The sequence below is a fragment of the Stigmatopora argus genome, chromosome 4, assembly GCF_051989625.1.
Source record: "Stigmatopora argus isolate UIUO_Sarg chromosome 4, RoL_Sarg_1.0, whole genome shotgun sequence".
Classification (NCBI taxonomy): Eukaryota; Metazoa; Chordata; class Actinopteri; order Syngnathiformes; family Syngnathidae; genus Stigmatopora; species Stigmatopora argus.
The window spans coordinates 10,002,511-10,019,464 of record NC_135390.1 but is presented as its reverse complement, the minus strand read 5'-3'; the positions used below and the strand labels follow the sequence as shown (position 1 = coordinate 10,019,464).

The 16,954-nt window shown below is 38.7% G+C and overlaps 2 protein-coding genes across 5 annotated transcripts in view; one reads left to right on the top strand and one right to left on the bottom strand.

Moving 5' to 3' along the window:
• The window catches only part of alg2 (ALG2 alpha-1,3/1,6-mannosyltransferase), a 59,408-nt gene that overhangs the window by 39,345 nt on the left and 3,109 nt on the right, over positions 1-16,954 (top strand). For 2 of the 4 annotated variants that reach the window (XM_077598263.1, XM_077598262.1), the window contains 3 exons: positions 1,819-1,884; positions 16,124-16,295; positions 16,378-16,515. In XM_077598263.1, the coding sequence (XP_077454389.1) occupies positions 16,125-16,295; positions 16,378-16,515 (309 nt within the window). In that variant the 5' untranslated portion in view covers positions 1,819-1,884; position 16,124. The other 2 variants (XM_077598264.1, XM_077598265.1) reach the window with 2 other exon arrangements.
• Positions 11,927-15,414, bottom strand: sec61b (SEC61 translocon subunit beta). The gene is made up of 4 exons (XM_077598268.1): positions 15,245-15,414; positions 14,685-14,782; positions 13,855-13,959; positions 11,927-12,583 (listed from the first exon to the last, which is right to left on the bottom strand). Exons 1-4 carry the CDS (start codon positions 15,245-15,247, stop codon positions 12,496-12,498), a joined length of 294 nt encoding a protein of 97 aa, XP_077454394.1. The 5' UTR covers positions 15,248-15,414; the 3' UTR covers positions 11,927-12,495.

Below are 16,954 nucleotides of genomic sequence, written 5' to 3'. Positions count from 1 at the left end.
CACTCGCTCCATACAGGAGAACTGACCTGGGATTGAACCCGGGGCCCAAGAACTGTGAGGCTGACAATCTAAACCAGTGGTCCCCAAACTATTCTAGAAAGGGCCGCAGTGGGTGCAGGTTTTCGTTCCAACCGGTAAGAGGAAACCTTTCCACCACTCTGGCATCCTAGAAGTGCAATCAGTGTATTGCAGTCAGGTGCTTCTTTTTTCAGCAGAAACCTCATTGGTTAAACTGTTTGTGTTGGATCGGTTGGAACAAAAACCTGCACCCAGAGCGGCCCTCCAGGACCGGTTTGGAGACCTCTGATCTAAACACTCATCCGCCGGGCCCCCAAACCAACACCATTGTAATATTATTTGTTAAAAAAATAAATGTATGTTTCTAAATATTATACACAGTACAGTTTGAGAGCATTTCAAATGTCAAAGAACTGCAAATTGCAGCGTTTGGAGTTCCTAAGCGTTCCCAGTTTATGCGGCGCGGCAGCCCTGCCTTTATGCTTGGACTTAAATTGGGTCTTCATTGCATCTAAAATGCCAGTTCTAACTTCTAGCATTGCCCATTTTCACTGGATGTCAGGACATCAACCCCTAAATGTATATAGAAACCAATCAGGACAGGTCAGTTTAGAAATATAGAAAACGACAACCATTTACTCTCACACCTAAGGGCATTTTAGAATTTTTGGAATGTGGGAGGAAACCGGAGTCTCTAGAGAAAACCTACGCAGGCCCGGGGAGAACATGCAAACTCCACACAGGTGGACCGACCTGGATTTAAACTCAGGACCCCAGAGCTGTGTGGCCGACGTGATAACCACTTAATCCGCCGAGCCGCGCAACCTGTTTTGTATATTTAAATCAGAAAATCTCTACCATTGTCAATGAAACTAAACTTTTGTAAATAGCAGAATATTTAAGTGTTCCACCTAAAGACGATCTTCAATTTTTATTTAATGCTTCTCTGATCAGATTATATTAGAGTTTATTATTCAGTGAAAAAAGAGTGGGAGGGAGAAAAGAAGGAGCCTTATTTGTGTCTAAGAAGGCCAGGAGTTATAATGTTAACTTTCCATAATGTGTGATTAGTGAAAAAATAAGAGTGCTTGCTGCAGGGTCATCACCTTCGTTTTAGCTCAGTGGGAGGAAGTGGAGATGCTTTTTGGCTTTCCATTTATTGTTGATAGTCCACCCACACAAGTGTTTTCACTCATTTCCTCTCCATTGGACTGTAAGTGTATACTCAAAGTGATTGTATTGTTGAGCGTTCTTTTGGGGGATTTTTTTTATTATCAGTGCAATGCTTTTAGGCATTCTATTTATTTTAGTGGGTTTGAGCTGGTTTATATATATATATATATATATATATATATATATATAATATATATATATATAGATATATAAATATATATATATATATATATATATATATATATATATATATATATATATATATATATATATATATATATATATATATATATATATATATATATATATATATATATATATATATATATATATATATATACCAACTTTTCTGAAGGGTTGGCAGCAAATGAAAATTTGTTCTTTCGCTGCCAGCACTCTGACTCAAATGGATCGAATGTCTATTTGTGACAAACTCGTTTAATTTCGCAGCAATGGGAGGAAAAGAGCCATATGATTGGACATCTATCATTGCCAGTAGCACCGAACGAGTTTAGAGCAAGACAGAAAACGCATAGGCATTGCTGAATTTGACACCTCCTTGCTGCTTGTTGACTGTCTGACACTTCATATTTCACTTTTACCCACCCTCTTCTCTTATTTTGCAAGGTGTGTGTTCACAGCCCTGTCATCCAAGTCATCGGAGCCACTGGGGCTCCTCTCGCACCCCTTGAGGTAAACACTTTCAGTTTTCATGTTCACAACTCTATCTGAATACGGTTGTGGATTTAAAAAAAAATGATATTGTCAGATAAGCTTAGGAGCTAAAAGGGGCGTGCCGACAGAAAAAGCTCAAGGGCCTCAGGTTGGCCAGCATCCGCCTCAATCCGAGCATCGATCTCATCAATAATAGAGCCCCTGTGTCCATGGGAAGATATTAAACTTGACATGCGACGTCCACGACGCTCCCGCGCATGGACCAAAAGACAGATTTTTCCATATTTGGGAGTCACCTGCTAAATCGGTGACTCGCGGGAGCGGAGCAGTGTGACAGCTAAATCACGTTGTAAAGAAAGTAATCGGAAAGGTCACTGCCGTTTTCTCAAACAACAACGTTGAATCATTTGTGTGTGCCTACAAATCACTGACTCACAAAAGAGTCATCAATATGAAACACCCTCATAAATGAATTACCATCACACGCTAAACATATAAAGCTGCTGTGATCTCCTACATTTCTCGCCTTCTTAATAATGAATAGAGAAACCGCTCAGAGCTAATACAGCACACAAACACGAGCATGTTTTTTCTCTTCGCTGTTTGTCCCACCTCATCAGTCATTCACTGTGACAAATCTCTGTGAGAAAAATCTGCAAGTCTGCATTTTTTTCAGCCCCTGTAGATTGTCTTTGGCTTTACCCGACCCTCCTGACAGTCGTTCATTCATGTAAGCAACTGGTGAGCACTGGTGCGGCAGTAGTTTCACATTCAGTAACCCTTCTCCAACTCAAAAAGCTAACAGGAAAACTTTATATTAAATTAATCTCGTGCTATTTTCGGAATGAGACTATTTGGGAATCACTTTTATTTCGCATTCCAGAAAAGTGGAGATCTGGAAATTTTACACATACAACTGCTGATATACTGTTTAAGGAAAACTAATATGACACAACAATTTCCATTTAAATTGCCAAAACACGCCAGTAGACATCAAAAATGGATTTTCGTTGGGTCAGAAACATGTCACGAATTACGTGGCGGTACAAAACCTTTATATAAGGTAATGTTGTTGTTTTTTTCTTAACGTAAGTATTCAAATCTTTCAAGGCTTCCTATTGGTCTGGAATGTATTATACGTAACTTGAAATATCGATTTTAATGCAACATCACATTGCGGTATAAAAAATCCAGTACCTCTACTTAAAATGCTTCTACATATGAACATATTAGGTTATAAATTAAGCTGATATGGAAATTACTGTTCCAACATACAAAAACAAGATCCAAGTTACAAAATCCCCCTAACGCATTCGCACTCCAATACAAAAACACTCTACTCAATATTCATTGTGAGTTTCTTTCAAGCACAAGACTGGTAAACTGGTAAAAAAAAAATCATCCATTCATTTTCAACACCGCTTACCCTAATGAGGTTTGCGTGGTGCTAAAGCTAATACTAGACAAATGGCGGACAACATTCAAAACTGGTTGCTTCTCAGTCGTAGGGCACACATAAACACAGACGAGCATTCACACTCACACCGTCACCGAGTGTGAATCAAAACCACACTGCCTACTTAACACTAACCCTCATATTACAGTTTAAAATCAATACAACTAGCATTTAAAAACTGCATTTAGATATTTAATTGGGCTATGTTTGTTTGATATTGTCATTTTTGTTGATGAGCTCAAAATTTGAAGTGGGAAAACTGCCAAAAAGTACAAATTAGACAAGTAGCCAAATGCTTTGTTACAGTACTTACTCTATATACCCTCGGCACACACGTAATAACCTGTTTTGACAGGGCTATTTAAAAGGAATGAACAAGTCTTTGAAACAGAAAGAACTCAGGTTACTATATGCAAATTAAACAGTTCTTGAGGTTTATGCAAATCCTCAGGCTTTGCAAACATACCTATTACTGAGGTGCAACTGCAGCATACTTTGACATTCCTGAAAAATCATAATAGACTCGTTTGCATGTGCATTCAAACGGGCCGCCACGGTGATTGAGTTATTGGAACGTACCTCCTCATAGTTTTGAGATTGTGGTTTCCGACCTTCCTATGTTGAGTTTTCATATTCTCTGGCCCATATGGGTTTTCTTCAGGTACACGGGTTTCCCCTCACATCCCAAAAAACATGCTTAGTTGAACACTCTAAATTGGCCTTTGGTGCAATTTCAACACAGACCACCATATAATCCAGTGTGATTTATGCATGAGTTCACATTTTGTTTCATGACTACAAAACATTGAGCACAACAGTATTATACTGTTTCAATAAAGCATTCAGGACACAAAATCATCATGAATCAAACCAACCAATAATACAATTAAACACATAGTAAATAAAATGAATAATAGAATAATAATTCTCTACGAATATTCTTAGCAGATAAACAGATGACAAATGCAGCACATTGACACACTTATGCGCCTTTTAAACAGGTGTGCCCAATGTATCAAAATAAACTTGTTTATTGAGGCTGTGCTCTGTAATGCGGTGCACTTTACAGTTTGAAAAATACATTAGCTATCAAATAATCAGGAAGTCTTGACCAGGAATGGTTAGTACGAGTTGTGATGGGTGGTTAAAATGTCAGTACAATATAAAGTATAATACTGAGTAAATTTTAGACAGTGTATGGCAGGTTTTTGTGAAATTGTAATGTTATACTGCATATCCCTATGATGGCTGTATATATAATTTTGTCAGAGTGTCTTTCCTAATTGCCCATATCTGTACAAGTAGCACTACACAATATGATAACGTTTAAAATGTGTGAGTTGACGTGGCCCTCAGCAAATGTTGTACTTGCTCTAGGGGCCCTTATGAAATGGAATGAATTGCCGAAATCAAATAACAAGCTTAGGTGAATGTACAGGCAGGCCCGGTGGAGTGAGTGGTTAGTGTGTTGGCCTCACGGCTCCGGGGTCCTGGATTCAAATCCAGGTCACGTCCACCTGTGTGGCGTTTGCATGTTCTCCCCGGGCCTGCGTGGGTTTCCTCCGGGTACTCTGGTTTCCTCCAACATTCCAAAAACATGGATGATAGGCTGATTGAACACGCTAAATTGCCCCTAGGTATGGGTGTGAGTGTGGCCCGGAGTCAGCTACGATAGGCTCCAGCACCCCCCGCGACCCTAATGAGGTTAATGTACATTGTATGCAATCATTCATTTTATGTACCGCATACCCTCATAAGGTTCCACGGGGGTTGCTGGAGCCTATTCCAAGCAGGGCACCAGGCGGGAGACACCCTGAACTGGTGGCCAGCCAATCGCAGGGCACAAGGAGACGGACAACCAACTCTATTATAAGTAGTAAAGCCCATCCCTCTCTTTGTCACTTAGCACTTGCTGATCTGCAGAAGGAGTGGAAATATAGTCACCTAAAAATAAACCTACAAACCCTTACACCCGGGCAGGGCGTCTTTAATATTAGAAAGCACAAGGCTGATACCTGAGCCACTTTGGCACAAAAGGCAACACTCAGCTCCACCACATGTGCGCGCCACCCCCAACCCCACTAGCACCTTCCCAACCAGCCAGCAGGTTATAAGCATCACAGCCCAGTTGTCAGCGCATACTTTGGCAGTCACACGGGCATCACCAGGCATGACGTGGCCCCCCAACGCCAGTGAGAGGGGACACGCATGTGTGAGGGATAAGGTTTAATGCGACCTCTGTAAAGAAATCGTACTCAGCTTGTGTTTTGTTTGCCTGTTGCCATTGTGCTGATGGAAGAAGCACTAACGAACTGCTTTAATAATGTTAATTTGAGGTTTTAGGAGGTGAAATCTGGGTCAGTGTTTATCCGTCTTTCCAACTTCCTGCATAGTCTTTGTGTAATAATTCACCTGTTTCCTGCATTCTTTGCTGTTGGCCAATTTAATATGTGCGATATGTGTAACTCATTAATATTTTGGGTACTTATTTACATTCATTTAAAGGTTGATGATAAAACAAGGATTAAATTGCTGAATATTTTTTTGTAATTGATAGAGAAGGTCAGCTGTGTTTTTTTAGTTTATTTGACTTTTCTATTTGCTTTAATGTGTCCTGTTTACCTGCTTTGAGAGAGAATGGTCAATATGAGTGCCCTTAGAGGCTGAAACTGGTTTAACATGCCTCAGGGGAGATTATTGTACTCCCATTGTGAATGTTTATATATTGTGTTATTTATTTAGAAAATGCAGTTGGGTTTAGGGAGAGAGAGAGAGCGAGTGAGTGAGCGAGAGAATGCTCGGGTGAGAAGGAAAGAAAGAAAAACGAGAAAGAACAGAGAGAAAGTGATACAAAAATATGATTGTATCCATAGTATTTATTACTGTTTGTGTTGGTGTGCTACTTTCTTCACACATTCCAAACACATGCGTGACAAGTTCATTAAAGGCAAAAACCTTTCTAGTTGATGTGAATGTCTGCTCATCTGAATCATGGGATTGGACATTGGCTAGCTAAGAAAAAGTATATTTATGTATTTGAACAGTTAAAGCATTTTAGCTTTTTCCCTAAAAAATCGCATGCATGTTGTTGTTGTTTTTTATTTTGTTGTTCCAAAGGGAGTGGCAGGGTGCAACAATAGAATGGGTGTTTTAAACATAATAATCTATTTAGTTTGATGGATGTGTAGAAAGATTAAAATTAGCACGGCTGTATTTGTTGCAAATAACAAGTAGATAACAGAGAAGGTCATGTGTATGGACTGATGTGATGGTTTTGACATGCTGACTTTTGTAAAAATGTTAGAAGAGATTTGTATCTATATTTGCATGTCTTCGTTCTGTATCTATTACTATATTCTTCATTAAAAGAGTCATCCTCAAAGTACATATTTTTTATTTAACCAAATATTTCTGGAAAAATAATCACCCCAATTCATTTAAATTTAGTTATACTACTTTAACTCAGCAGGCATCAAAAGGGATAGCTTGGCAAGTGTAGCTTGCTATTTTTGTATCACGAAAAAAATGAAGTGCAACAATAACTACACAAGAAAGAGAACTGTATGTCTACTATGTACAATATGAACAGTACAACTAATTACCTTTTCAAAAAACAATTTATCTTTCCTCCCTTTGAACTCTGCCACTTTTTTTAAGCAGCTGTTAATTCTTGGATTATTACTAAGCAGGGTGTTGTTGTGAGCAAACCTTTTTTCTGTTTTAAATAGCCGCCAGCATAATCACAGTCAGGTTGATAATTTGTGTGCATTTAGAATCTGTAATTACAAGTAGATGGTGACTTTTTGTCGCGACAAAACTGGTTATCACAATAGAAGGACGATTAAGCAATTGGTGGTTGGATATAAAGGATGCATGTGAACAGTATGCCACATTGAAGATGCTATGCAGGCAATGCTGTTTTAAGGGGGCGCTGTCTTTTATAAGATGACAAGTCTACCTAATTGGGTTGTGTTTTTTTATAATTAATTGTAGCGGTCTGTTTCGTAAAGTTAATTGCTTTATGAACTCAGACTGGTGTCAACACACTAGTAGGACTTGTGTCACTCATTAGCTACTTTTAGGAAGGGCAGTATATGAAGGAGGACACAGGTTGCCTTGTAGGATTATTAGTTTAAGAGAGAATAATAATTTAATTTAAATATTGCATGTAAATATGTTTTCAAATCAAATTTGGAGGGTGCGGCGTACATTTCAACACGCCTTAAGGACTCGAAAATACAGTAAAAAAATATCAGTAATATTGATAACACTATTGCTGCAATAATTGGCTGACCACCAATTGAGAGTATCAGTGGGCTTGGTTAGCCTCCAGCACCCCCCGCAACCCGTGTGAGGATAAGCGGTGGGGAAAATGAATGAATGAATAAAACAATCATTCTCAAAAAATAGTTTTAATAGATGAACGATAAATGACAACTACAGCTCGCGGATGCTCTACTCTGCTTTAAAAATAGAGACATGACGTGACGAAATCAGTTCCTGAACAAATGATTAATTGTAGATGCCTCTACCTAAATTATATTAATTTGACAATGAATAAGCTCTGCCTTAACTGAAAAGTGTACTACACCCATTGGTTAATTGCCAGTGGTGCTACTTTAAAGGTGACTCAGAACATAGTTTGGCTGCCAGCTGTTGGTCATCCCTCTGTTATTTTTCTCATACAACATAAAATCAGCAAGTTTAATTCAATACCACTATGTGTTTTGGTTATGTATTGTGCTTCCATTTTTCCATGGATGAAGTGTATTTGCCTTTAGATTAGATAACTTTATTCATCCCGTATTTGGGAATTTTCATTTCATCACTTCTTGGAATAGGAAAGATGATTTAAGTGAGGGGTGTTTTGTCTAAATTTATTAAGTCATATTAGAAGTCAGAAAAGGAAGAGGTTGGGACAGTAAAATTTTTGGCACTCAGGTAAAGTAGAACGTTTCCCCTCATGACCAAATTGTCAGAAAAGACGAAATATATATTTCATACAAGATAACATAAATGAGTTACTTTGTTTGTTAACAGGCTGCTGACAGATTTTGGAGGATGATAGATTTGTATTGTATATAGTTCATTTAGATTAGATTAGATAACTTTATTCATCCCGTATTCGGGAAATTGCATTGTCACAGTAGCAAAAGGGTGAGAATGCAGACACAGGAAAATACATTTTAGACATAAATAGATAGTTAATAAATACATATATATATAATATATATGTATATGTGTATATATACACACATATATATATATATATATATATATATATATATATATATATATATATATATATATATATATATATATATATATATATATATATATATATATATGTGTATATATATATGTATATATATATACATATATATACACAAATATACATATACATACATGCACATAGATCTACTACATGTATACACAAAGAGACTAATTTCTCTAACATCCATCAATTACTTAATAGCAAAGCACAGTAGACAGAAATGACAGTTTTTTACAGTTCCGAGTCACCAGAATTTCTTGCCTATTATCGTCCGTCACCCCTACATTTTGGGACCTCCCTTGATGTACTTGCATGCTATTGTTGATCGATCACACCCACTTATCTGTTCCATTCTTTAGAAGCCATGTGATCTGCCCAAAATGAAAACAAATGCACAAATGCATTTGTGTTCTCACTCACAGGAAGGGTGTATTTCATTAGGGGAGAGGCGGGAATTAGTGACGGGACGGGACACCAATTTTTGGTTTAATTATACTCTGCGATTGCTGGGCAATCAATTCAGACCCCGCCTATTGCCAGTAATTAGCTGGGATAGGCTCCAGGACCGTATAGATAATTGGCATAGAAAATGATTAAAGAACGCTAATTATACTAGCCCTCAGAACTGGTGTTTGTGGTTAGCGGGACTATAATGTGAAACAATGAAAAACCACTATATACTTACTGTAAATGTACATCTTATCATTGGGTGTCCCTGCCTGAACTGGTTCAGTTTTCAGAATAAATAATGCAACAAATTGAAAACTTTTGCCAAGCTGTGACTGAGATCTGCAGTTCTCCTGATTAAGAAACTAAAGAGGCACTTGGCAACTGCTTGTAAAAACAATAATACACATAATGTTTGAGAAATTTCTTGGTGTAACTAATAGTCCAAAGAAATTGTAAAATCATTGAAGTCAGTCTCAAAACAAGTACCTACTGTCTGTCATTTTCAGACTATAATCTGCATCTGACTATAAAACAGATTCAGTGAATTTTCATTTCTGAACCACTTATCCTCACAGGGGTCATGGGGGGTGCTGGAGCCTATCCCAGCTCACTTTGGGCACAAGGCAGGGGACACCCTGAATTCACACTCATAACTAGGGGCAATTTAATGTGTCCAACCCGCCTACCATGCATGTTTTTCAAATGTGGGAGGAAACCGGAGTACCCGGAGAAAACCCATGCAGGCCCGGGGAGAACATGTAAACTCCACACAGGAGGACCAACCTGGGATCAAACCCAGTACCCGAGAACTGTGAGGCTGATGCACTAAGTACTCAGCCGCCGGGCCGCCCACCTCTGAATTTTACTGAATCCTCACCTTATCCTCACAAGGGCCACGGGGGGTGCTGGAGTCTATCCCAGCTAACTATGAGCACCAGGCGGGGGACACTCTGAATTGGTGGCCAGCCAATCGCAGGGAATTTTGACTCTTTGAATTTTTAAGTCTCTGTTATGCAAATAAAAGTACTGTCATTTTCAGAATATAAACTGCATATGACTATACGCCAAACTCAGAAAATTTTACAGAAAAATATTTGTTCACAAATGGGACGCACTGGACTATAAGTTGCATGTGTACGTATATTTTATATATATATATATATATATATATATATATATATATATATATATATATATTCAGTATATGTATATCCAGTACGGCAAATTTATTGATTTTTATTTTTTAGGCTAATGAGATGCATGGCTTTTTATATAAATATCGCATACATATGTGTATGTGTATGTATATGTATATATATATATATATATACACATACATATGCAATATTTATATAAAAAGCCAGTTCATCTCATTAGCGTAAAAAATAAAAATCAATAAATTCGCCGTACTGGATCATAGACAGCAGGGTTCAACGACCAATCCATTTTCGTTGGGAGAAGATGCAACGGCTGTTGGCGTTAAGACCTATGGCGTGAACGTACCCGTAGATTTGATCCACCCATGTAGTGTTCGTGGGATTTTACGTAGGCTCGCAGGGCTCCATGTGCAACCAGAATCCCCCACCCCCCCTTCCCAGCACTAAGGGACAGCTTAGCCACAGCTCCTCCATATTTAATCGATATGTTGAATTATTCTGGCTCAGTGCCGTGTTGTGCCACCGTGGATTGGGCCGCGGAGTTCAGCGTGTGTGGGGATAGAGGGGACGTTTGTGCAGCAGGATGGCGCCCGAGTTTGCCACGAACACCAGAGACCTCTGGGAAAGCAGAGCCATAGCAACTGAATGAATTAATGAACAGGGCCCAAATGCTACGTTTAACACAACTAACAAGAGCACGCAGATACACACACTGACATACGCTGTGGCAGCTGGTGGTTTCATATTCAACTTTGCTTTAACGCCGTCTATGAGGACAAAACAGTTCAGTAATATCTATAAATTCTCTTTCAGACACAAATTTACGTGGGGGAAATCTACTTGTTTTAGTCGTGTTTGGTTAACGGTAGTTCTTGTAGTCATAATTTATGCCTTAAAATGCATTAAGGACATTTTGGCATTGCTAAATCGGAAAATTAGACCATGTTGAGTTTTTCAGTTTTTTTTTCTTCTCTCGTTTCTTTTTAATCTGCTTCTCCTTCATGGAGTGAGAACACCCTCAGGGTGGGAAACACTGATAAGTGAAAGTACTGAATGTTTTTATGTGCAACCTTAGTTTTCAAAATTGACCTAATTGAGTAAAATTGTGATATTTTGATTCGCTACTATAACATTGCAAATCCAAATTGCCCTCAATCAGTTTAAATAAAGAAAAAAACTCAAGTCATTTATTGTTAAAAGTGAATTTAACACTGGTTATTTACTATCAAATGTATATTTTATCTAATAACTGTCTCATGCTTTATAAGCATTTGAGAGAATGTTTAAAAAAAAGTTTAACATAAAAATCAGTGTCCACAACTGCTGTTTATTAAGTAATGTGGGTCAGAGAGTAGTCTGCAGCGCCACCATCAGGAGTGTAAAAGATTAGTCACCGTGTATTTTAAACTTTTGACAATTTAGAGGTAATGACGGGGATATATGCCCAATGGCTTTCATCTGAGAGGTAATTTGCTGTTAAAATTGATTGGACATCTTATCACTGTAAATGACAGCCAGTGAGATGGCAGTACCAATTCAACTTTTATTAGTAACCCCCGCCCAAATCTGTGTGCTTGTTTTCTACAGCTTTTGGAGATGAAAACAATTATGCATTCTAGCAAAATGAATTGAATTAAGTGGAAAGCTAGTGCTTTATTTGGCAGTGTTGACGAATCTTCATATTGCAAGCCAACAGATTGAATCAGAAAGAAAACTCACACATTGGGTTTTTGATTCCTTTTTTAATTGTACCCTAAAAATCACATTTTGTACAAATCATATTAAAAATGGACTAACGTAGTTGTGTCCAGAACAGTTGATACTTTACTCCACGTTGTTTGATGATTGACTTTGACATAAATTAACAAGATTGAGATATGTTAGTGAATAATGTGTTTAATACAAAGGGTAGGAATTGAAAGTTTCTAAGACTTCTTCCTATCCCTTTTCAACCTGATTCATGTAGTTCATGGAACTTGCTGAATTATTTTTCTTTTACAGAGAATCCAATATACTCATCTGCATGATCTACAGTTTTAAATTAACAAAGGAGGAAAAAAATCTGTTGTGAATTGCTTGAAATCAGCTGAGTTGTTCTCGAGCACTGCTGCACATTGTTTGCGCAGCCATGACAGAAACAGACAAATGTTCAACATGTCCTGCATAAAAATCCAGTTTACATGCTTTGTACAGGTGGCTGGAAAAAAAGTGAAGGGGACATCTGGGGTTTGGTCCTGCTCCGATGCGTCAAGATGGCTAAGGCGTGGGGTCAGTCGTTGTCAGGCTGTGGCTTAAGAGCGGGTGTATTTACCCCAGATGTGAAGCATGAAAACTGAGGCGATGAAGAGCAGACTCATCACCAACACTGGTACTGGCCCACTGTTTCAAGGATATGTAGAGAGAGAGAGAGAGATATGAAACAAGAAACATTACAGATAAGTTACCGATATGAAACAAGATACAGGCTAGTCAATAATTTCATTTATTCATTAGTTTGTTTTTGGACTCAAGGTGTGTGTTTGCAAATAACGCAAAGTTCACCATGACAATTAGGCTTTTGTTGTTGATGATGACGACAGGGCCTATGTCCGATTATTATTATTATCTCACCTTGTACAATTGTAAATAACAACAAAGCATGTAGTTATGAAACCCGCCATGATCTAGAATGGCAATTATGCGACTGTCTTGTCCTTTTTATAATTTGAACAGAGCTATCGCAATATAAAAATCATCATGTAAAAGGGTGATTTCAACGAAGTATTAAACAAAAACAATCGGAAATCCTTTATATACAAAGCACAAAATAAGGTCACAAACAAATTATTCAAACTATGTATTTCACATAACTAAACTTTTACAGTGAATTAAGTTGGTCACCCAACATGAGCTATTTCAGTTCTGATTTTTTTTTTTTTTGCTGATCATTTGATCACCATCCAAGTCCAATTGGATTGGACGCCAATTGCAGGCACTGAGTTAACTTCCTGAACAAAACAAGCAAAGTATCAACCCTCCAAGCGCATGTTGAGCGTGTCTTTGGAGAGTGGCGACCATGCAAACAAATGCCTTGACTGAGAACTTTCAAGTGCTTGCTCATTAGATTTCAAGTGCAGCGGAGTCTCTTCTAGCGAGACTCCACATTTTATTGATGAGCCACCAACACCAGGAGGGGCTCTCATCTCTGAAGGAGGGACCAAGCGAGGACGAGGGGGGGTTGGTGGGGGTGCATCGCCATGCCAACCACCTACTCACAAACCCCCCAAACCCGTCAGAAGGCTGTAATTGAGTTGACCTTTCAGAGTGGATCCTTTAATGAAGCTCCGTGAGCGCCGTCTAACGCGGAACAAACGTGCACTCGATATACAGCGGCGTACGAGGAGTGTGCCCTCCTTCCAGGCCTGAGACACACACTCAATAAGCAGCGCGGTGCCATCGATCAGTCGCCGTATGCGACCAAGAGATGGGATGCTTTTTTTTCAAATAATTGGGAAGACAGGGAAGGCTATTAGGACGGGGCTCGAAGCGGCGTAGAAAGTTAGGAGACGTCGGCCCGATTTCCACTTTCTTTTAATCTCATGTGATGCATAAAGATTGCCGTTGAATGGTTTGTATGCATTAGTTTGCGGTGTTAATGGGAAATGACTTACACTTTGAGACCCGGCGAGTCCTCGGTGTAGAAGCGCCACATTCCGCCGGTGCCGGCCGATCCAGTGGCCCTGCCGCCGCTGCGGGTACCGCTGCTCGTTGCTTTCCTGAGCAATGCAAAAGCACGTGTAGAATCAGTTTCCACTATTTAATCAATGATGTAGCCAAAATTATTTTAGGCCATGCAAAAACTACCAAAATAAATAAGTTGTCATTAAGAGAGAAGTCGCTAGTCAAATAAAATTGAGGATGAAAATAACACTAAATTGGAGTAGAATGAGATTTATGAAAAAATACTTTGATTATCTTCATTTTAGAAACATAAGTTTAAATATTACGATTTAAAATCTTTCAAATTCAACATTTTCTGGGGATGTTGAAAAGCAACCAGGCCATTGAGTTATGATGACCTCATGACTTGAAGTTTGACCCTTATTGCTTTAAACTCCTGTTTCCGCCCACATCCCAAAAACATGCATGGAATACTGGTTGAACACTCTAAATTGGACTGAATGTGAGCGTGAATGGTTGTCCGTCTCCTCGTACCCTGCGATTGGCTGGCTACCAATTCAGGGTTTCCCCACCTGGTGCCCGGAGAATCAGCTGGGTTGGCTCTAGCACCCCCTGCGACCCGTGTGAGTTCGGAAATTGAATGAATGAATACATTTTAAAGTTAAATTTTCTCCTGTTATTCCCAACGTTTAAGATTTTCACAATTTGACAGCTATCAACCATTTTTGGACCTCTATCTTGAACGAGCGTGCTTGGTCTTGTGATGATGCTGCATGTGTCTACTCAACTATTCATTCAGTTAGTTAGTTAGTTAGTTTACCTTTGTCTGACAGTGGAGCCCGCTGCACGGGGGGCCACCGTCTTGCTGGGGGATCGGCTTGAAGCTCCGACATTGGTTGCACTTACTGCTGGTCCAGGCTGAGAGAAAGACAGTTACACCATCATTTATTATACAGTCAATTACAAATGGGTGAATGACTTCACTGCCGTGGGAAAAAACACTGAAAAAAAAGAAAATGTACTTACCTTTATTATCATTACTATTAGTTAAACGTGTCTTTTTGTTTACAAAATTGAATGGAATGCTTTTAATGTCAATACTATACAGGTATACTGAGATTTAAAGCTTCACCATGAAGTGCAACAATAAATAACAATCCATAAATCAGATGGTCTCGCATATGTATCACGTGCATGTATTTACTTTTATAAATCGGTGTTAAATAGCGTTTGATCAATGTTATGAGTGCTTTATACTGTTAGTGGGAAAGCCACGTCCACAATATTGAGCTAAGGCTAACAGGCGTCAGAACGTATCAAAACGGGAATTTTCGCCTCTTCTTTTCAGTGGAGACGTATTGATCTTTTTTAAAGGCTTACCATTTTTGGAAATCTATTTGTCTTCGTACGAGTGAATGGAATCCCCGAGATGTTCTCTTAATAATGTTGATGTCCAGTAGAAAAGAACGGCTGTCAGTTGATGAATGGAGTGGTCACAAACCTAGAAGGGAGCCGTAACGCTGACGCTATTCTGAAAAGGACACGACTGCAATACGCTAGGACCGGTATAGGTTTCTAAAACTATGCCTGTCGGCGATATCATTTGGTATAAAGTTTAGAATATATATATGACATATTATCAAATTATAATTGTTCATATACATTATTATATGTATTTATAAATTGCTGTTTTGTATACATTTACTAACATTGTCAAATATATATATTTTTATTCTCAGGCAAATGAAAGGCCCACCCAACAATCTAAATGACGTGTCTTCCGCGAGACAATTGGTTGCCAGCAAGGAAACTGACGCCATTTTGGCGAAAGTAGGAAGTACGGCTTGCTCTGTTAGTGATCAGATTTTGAGCCACTATGGCAGCCACGCGTTTGAGTTTCATGAGAAAAGTTCTGGTTCCCAGCAGCGATAAGCGAACGATTCGAGCTCTCAAATCTGGGATAAGATAACCCAAGGTAAACGCTATCATGTTTTGTATTTAAGTGAAAAATTAGACCGAATGTGGTCAAAAGGTTCAATTTCTCTTTAGTACTGTCGTTATGTTATTGATGACAATTTATATTTTCGCATTGCTTAAATGAAGTGGGGTACCTTGTTTCTGACCACTTTACCTTCAACTCTGATTTATTTCATTCCTATTAGATAGGTGGCGAATGCACTTTTTCATAAAGAGTTGACCTGTGTTTGAAAACTGTATAATCGTTCTCAATGGCTTTTTTTTCTTTTGTCTTACGTCCAGGATGGTGCATGTGGTGTTTCTGCATCCAGATCTCGGTATAGGTGGAGCAGAGCGTCTGGTTGTTGATGCAGCTGTTGCCCTCAAGTCCAAGGGATGCAGTGTCCAGATCTTGACTGCCCACTATGACACCTCACACTGTTTCTCTGAGACCCTTGACCCAGACCTACCTGTGGTGAGCACATATTCACGAATGCAGCTAATAATGCCTATCGAATGGAAATATTTAGATTTTGCATTATTTTTCCTTGCAACAGGTTTGTGTGGGTGACTGGTTGCCTACCAGTGTTTTTGGTTACCTCCATGCCCTTTGTGCTTACTTGAGGATGATTTATGTGGCAGTCTACTTGGTGTTCCTCAGCGGGCTGGAGTATGATGTCATCTTCTGTGATCAGGTGTGACATTTTAAATTAAACTAAGGTATGGAATGGTGATCATGTAAAAAAAAAAATCCAAATGACTGCCCTGACTAAATTTTACATGCAGAAAACAAATTTGGCCATTTTTACCATTTTATAGTTATTCTACTCAAAACAATGCATCAAGGAAAGCCAACTTTTCCCAAAACTATTCTGTTTTTTATATCGCAACCAGAATTGATGATCCTGTTATGATTTCTAGTTTGTGCTAGCTTGTAAATGTTCACTAAATGACAAAACAGTCATGTGAAAACAAGAGAATGACATGCCTATGAGTAGCATGCTAACAACTCCAACAATCCAGTAGTTTATTCTGGGTTTTACATCATTTTCTAATTGGATGTTTGTTGGGATGGGTGGGGCTTAGCAGATGATAAAGGAAGACCAATTTGGATCAAATTTTAATATTAGGTCT

Bases quoted from the DNA above. Each gene is read 5' to 3' on its own strand.
- sec61b (XM_077598268.1), bottom strand. The intron at 13,960-14,684 runs GTAAACTAACTA...TGCATTGCTCAG, and splicing joins GGCTCCACTGTCAGACAAAG to GAAAGCAACGAGCAGCGGTA. The intron at 12,584-13,854 runs GTAAGTCATTTC...TCCTTGAAACAG, and splicing joins GACTCGCCGGGTCTCAAAGT to TGGGCCAGTACCAGTGTTGG.